General features: G+C 34.8%; 1 protein-coding gene across 1 annotated transcript; it reads right to left on the bottom strand.

Moving 5' to 3' along the window:
- Positions 1 to 257: 257 nt before the first annotated feature.
- Positions 258 to 3,063, bottom strand: LOC113302295 (aspartyl protease family protein At5g10770-like). The gene is made up of 2 exons (XM_026551201.1): positions 2,863 to 3,063; positions 258 to 1,853 (listed from the first exon to the last, which is right to left on the bottom strand). Exons 1-2 carry the CDS (start codon positions 2,975 to 2,977, stop codon positions 562 to 564), a joined length of 1,407 nt encoding a protein of 468 aa, XP_026406986.1. The 5' UTR covers positions 2,978 to 3,063; the 3' UTR covers positions 258 to 561.
- Between the last annotated feature and the right edge of the window lie 3,083 nt (positions 3,064 to 6,146).

The following is a 6,146-nucleotide window of genomic DNA, read 5'->3' as shown; positions in this document are numbered from 1 at the left end:
CGGTTATAACGGGTCTAAATAACGCCATTTTTTCCTATTTATCGGTGTTATTTAGGTAAGCGTGTTGGTGAGCCTCACGGGCACGGTATATGGGCGTGAGCGTTATAACGGACATTTTCTCGAAAAAAACGGCCGTTTTTCAAACCTTGATAACAAGACAGTGGGATACAGGAAACCGGTTAGACGAATGTACAAGCTTAGAGAAGTTGGATATGGGGTCGATCTATTGAAATCAATCACAATCCACATAAGCCTCATTAAATAGAAAAGTTTTATGCTGATATCTTCCATTATAATAGAGTAGTACTACAGTATTTCACAATTAAACATCTTCCCATTTTACAAATAATTAAAAGCTAACTGTATAGTGTTTTTCATTTTTTTTTTCTTCGACACATATTATCATATAAATATGATAATTTACAAGGAACAAAACAAGGCAAAGTAACAAAGTAAAAATGATTTTTCTTATATATTTTTGTTTTCCTTAAGTAAAGGGAAAGACGGTCCTTCCATTTCATCAATCAGTAGTATAACCTGTGAATATCATAGTCACTTTCACTATGTACACCCACCAGCAGCAAACCCTATTTTTGAGTTAGTAACATCATAAGCAACTTTGAAAGTTTCTTGTTGAAGATTACCGATTATAGCAACTCCAGTATCATCATCACTACCAGCAAATGCCAAACAAGTAGTCCCAGTCTCAACTTCAATAACAACATTTTGGGCACTCAGTTTCATATCAGCACCACCTGAGAATACCATACTTACTGGAGGCACGACAATTCCCGCGCTACTCGCTTTAAAGCACGTGTCTAATATCGAGAACGCCGGGGCTGTCGCGTATTTTGACATTCCTTTTGCAAAAGCCACCTTCAATGCTGCATATATAGATGCAGGCAACCGTGTAATTACTGTACCCGAATCGATAATGGTGGATGTCTGGTACTTATCTGCAGCTACGGCTATTGGGTATCCAGCAACAGTGATGGCTGTTAAACGTAGAAAATACAAAGTGGAGTCTCGAGGATCAGTTAGCATCGGAGTGAACTTGTAATTTGTTGGATCATATGCAGTTTTTCCGATCGATAATGTACCGGTAGAAGCGGATGTTGGTAGACAGTAAGAAAATACGTTCCCATATTTGGAAGATACCTGAGTTAACATGGAGAGTTTATTGCGACTGAGTCCAATAAGTCCTGCTGCTTTTCCAAAAAGCCCATCGTTGTCTTGACCGCACCCATAAACAAAGCCGTTTAGGTTTTCTGACGGACCTAAGCTTAATACATCACTACTCAAATACCCAATAGAATACGAACTATCACCATAACTAGCTTGATAGATGCATACGTTTTTCTTTGAACACGCTGACGGATTAAGGGTGGCAGCTTCTAAACCAGTGCATTCAGCTGCACTGCAGGTTACGGGTTTGTACGTGCCTGACGCAGTAGGAGCAAATATTGGACCCAATTGACTATGGCAATATACTTGACAGGGTTGACACTGCAGCCACGTTAATGAACTACCAGTATCAACAATCATGGGGTAGGATTTTGATGGTGTACCCAAACCCATATTAATGTAATAATTACCCGTGTTTAATGCAGACCCGGGTTTTAACGGAATGTTGATGGACTTGGGCTTTAATCTCGGTACTGACTTCTGTGATTTTGACGATGAGGTGGTGGTAATGGTGGATTTTGTGAGTCTAGAGTTAAGGCTACGGACACGCTGTTCATCGTGATTCAGGATGTTGATCAACGGTTGTGATGCGGATAGAGGTGAGCATGGACCATGAACCTTGTGTAGTGTTAAATGTATACCCGAGTTGTTTATGTGGTGGAGATCCTCTGCAAACATAAGAAGATAGTGGTTTAGCGCGATTCATTGGTCTGTAAGTGAATACGTAGAAAGGGTATTTGGTACGTGAATACAAACACATACATACAGTACATATGTACGTATACTTATGAAATTCTAATATTGCGTCACAAAATTGATGGAAGAATAACACATAGTGCATGAGTGGGTTGTTGGCTTTTGCTTTAATAAAGACGTAACTATTGAATATAAATGGCCAATTAATACTTGAAAGTGAGCAATTATATAGCGACTGAATTGATATGCAATTATACAGTGGCTGAATTTGTATGTTTTCTCGGAGGAGTAGGAGTGACACAAAACTAGTAACAAATTTCAGAAGAAAGGCAAAAGAGGAAAAGAGAGGGAAATTTAGAAACAGAGATTTATTGATAATAAGAATCAATGATAGCACCAAAAATATATTTTTCAAAAAAAAAGTAAAGTTTGAAAGAAATATATGATGATGTTTCAAACACCATGATTTTTAATCAGATTTTATTATTATCATAGTGGGTGGTGGACTAATAAGTCACGAATTATGTCATATTTCCACCGACTGATTCCCACTTAACACTGCTATAATAATACTGTTCTAAATGATCAGCGCAACAAAACGAATAGTTTTGAAATAAACTTCAAATTAATTGAAAATTAAATGATGAAATTTGAGGTGAAAGAAAATTAGAAAATAACTCTAACTATAACTGATGAATTCAGGGTTTTCTATACAAATATGGACATGAGTATTTGAGTGGCTAAAGAAACCAAAGAAAACGGAAGCAAAACTTTCTAATTACCAACTAACGTTGGAGCAAAATTAGTGAGATTGAAAAGAGGTTGATAAAAGAGAGACGAAACCTATTATCTGGTTTAGGCTGATCAAAAGCCAAAATAATACAAAAGAAAAGCAAAACCAACTTAATTTGGATCAAATTTGATCGTGAACATAGAAAACTAATCAATAAGAAACTAATTAAAGACAACAATTTTGATTACCTTGAAGCTTGTGAGAGCACGTTTTGATACTCTGGCCTTCATCTCCAGAAGAGGAATTAGGCGCTGTTGCAAGAAATAGAAGATAGCTGAAGACAACACACAAAACCAAACCCATTTTTGATTTTTCTCTTCTCTTCTTTCTCAAAAGAAAATAAGAACAGTAGAGCTTTTCTTTTTAAGAGAAGTGTGTTGCCAATGCCGATCTCTCTCAATATATATAGACAGAAAATCTCACACACTACAAAAAGAGAAGGAGAAAAAGTTAAGTAAAGCATCACTTGTGTCTATTTTAGTGGGAGAGTACGAGTGTGCATGTGAATATTCATTTTGACTCTTTTTCCATATTGTTGTTGCCTAAGTTCACATGAGACATGACTAGTTTTCCTTTTCGTTGGCAAGAGGATTGGTGCGATGTAAATGCAATTCCATAATATACAAGACTGGCTAAAAGAGATGGTTGGAAGGGCCAAAACTCAATTACTACAGAAAAAAGGTGTAAAAAAGACTAAAAAAGTAAACAAAGAAAAATGCTATCAACGCGTACGTGTGAAACTCATTAACGCTAAAAAAATTATTGAACAAGTAATATTAGTCTATAGAAAGATTTAATGGTCATATCACAATTGAATCTAGTGAAGCAAAATTGAAGATAATATGGGAAAGCTATAGGCATGCAAGAGTACTTTGGAAATTTATACCAAGGATTCAAGATACTTCGACAAGTGCATGCATAAAGAATTTGATAGCTTAATCGGAAAATGAGTCATTTGTCCAAATATTTTTAAAACATGGTTCAAATGGACGAGTAAAAATATTAATATGGGTGAAATGGACACCAAAAAAAATAGAAATGATGAAACTAAATTCATCCTGACTTAAACTTAAAAAATAGTAAGGATGAAACTGAATGCATGTAAATTAAAAATAAAAAAAATATTTGAAAATGAGTAGGATGGAACTGTTTACATCCTCATTATTTTTACATTTTTCAATATTTAAACAATATCAAAATCTAAATGTCCTTTTCATCCAGGAACTGTTGATTTTAGTCTTTTTAACCAAGTTTGGGTATCTTAATTTACGTCTGTATAATTATCAAGATCACAAATACAGCTGAAGTGATATGATTTGAGGCTTCTACTTTTAATGTACCCCAGTGGTTGAGTTCAAGAGATGAGTTGTTGTTGTTACGTCAAATCTAATCTCAAATTCTCAATCAGTCTGTTATTCAGTTATTGTACATGTGTTTAGTGATAAATGATGTTTTCTTTATGCATCTATAATTATCCATGTTGTGTAATTGATTAGTACTACCCACGTTTATGTAAAAAAGATAATGTCGTATTTTCACTTTAGCCTATTTACAGATATTGAGATATTATTACTTTAATTTTCTATTTTTTTATATATAAATTATTTTTTGATCAATTAGAAATTATTTATTTTGGTTTTTGCATTTTCAGCCAGATTTAAGGAGAACCCAAAACATTCCAGATAAAAGCAAAACTATTTTTTAAAAAATATATTTTTACTCTGATCCTCCACTAAAACACTAAGCAACTTACTGTCAAAACTGTTATGAAGGATAATAATAAAATTTTCCTTAGGGTGCTTACTAGCAAACATGTAAGTATTCTTATTTGTCTTTTTATACATATGGGAGTATCTAATAGGAAAATTTTCTCTGTAAATGAATTATCCTCCTCCAGACATGCTACACACTCCGTGCAACAACATTTTCACCAAAGAGCAGTCTGTACACACTCATTGAATCAATGCAAACATGCAGTCTGCTACAATTATTATCATAGCTAGTTTCGGTCCAACCTCCACTCCCTGCAATTCATGTTCCATGATAATGGCAAGGGCAAAACCACCACAAACAGTAGGAACAGTATCTCCAAGGTGATTCCTGAAGATAACACCACTCCCACCAGAGTTATCCCCTAGAGCCGTCAGGATACAACTGAGTGCAAGCCGCCACCTTTTGTGCCTTGTTCGTACAATCAATTCCATGTTATCCATAAAACTTATGATATGATGTTTATCTTTGTCAGACAATTTTTTGCATTACCACACGTAAGTCTAACATCCAAAGCAATCAAATGACTAATTCCTACAAGATTCAACTTCTAAGATGAGAAGACTATATTGTTTCATTTCATCCAAACATGATAGACAAAATTATTCAGACACAATTTCTTAGCTATAATAACAGTTCCATCACCTATAAAATTATTATCACACCAGAGAAGTTCAGAATACCATGAAGTAGCAAGCTCCTTATACACTCCCATCTTCATCAGTAAACTTCGCCAGGTAATACTAGAGAAAAGGAAGGTTAAAAAATATATTCTCCATCTTCAATTTCTCTATCACAAAGCATACAATTTGCATTTGAAATTATTCCTTAGCCTTCAATCTTTTGTGATAAGCAAGAAATAAATAAATACTGCCTAGAAATATTATGTTTAAACCATACAACTTTAGTCCATCCCATATCAATCACTTCACCTGTAAGAGCTTTGAAAATATCTCTTACATAGAACTTTCCATTCTTACTGGCACCATTCTGAATGAACTTGTCCTCATCCCTAACATCATAATCCAACAACCACAAAATTTTAACATCACATTAAGTACTATGAGGGACAACAAAAAACTCAAGCCTATCTCATCTCTTAAGATCTCAAGGATGTAATGCAGTTTGATGGATGTTGGTGTAGGTAGTGACGATTCTGGTGGTTCTTCGGGGTTTCTAACCCTAATTTCTCTGAAGAAGCTCCACCGTTTGGATATATTAAATGGTCGAAATTTTTCTCTAGGAAGAAGCTTCAATATTAAGATGAGACGATGCGATTTAGATCTCCTTATGTGATAAATGGTAAGAAGGTTGTTTCTCATTCGAATGCTGATGTTTCCGATGATATTAAGAATCGGCAGGATCTGGTTGTTGGTGATTTTGTTGGCAAAAGATTTTCGTTTATGGCGGTGAAACATGTTGCTTCTAGATAGGAAGGATAAGGGAGAGTTCAACATGAATCAACATGGTGAGTCTATTTTTGTGTTCGATTTTGATTCCGAGGAAGACAGAATTGTTATGTTGGAGAGAGGATCCTTCTATATTTCTAGAAGATTATTTTTTTGTTCGTCCTTGGCATAAGCTCTTAATAAGGATTTAGAAGAGTTAGTAACTCTTTGCATATGGATGAATTTTAGGAAGGTTCCACACATGAAGTGGAATTCTAAGGGATTGGATAGTATAGTTAGTTGTATTAATGTGC

This window comes from Papaver somniferum, chromosome 8 (genome assembly GCF_003573695.1).
Source record: "Papaver somniferum cultivar HN1 chromosome 8, ASM357369v1, whole genome shotgun sequence".
In the NCBI taxonomy this organism is placed as follows: Eukaryota; Viridiplantae; Streptophyta; class Magnoliopsida; order Ranunculales; family Papaveraceae; genus Papaver; species Papaver somniferum.
The sequence above is the reverse complement of the archived record's forward strand: the minus strand, read 5'-3'. Positions and strand labels throughout refer to the sequence as shown.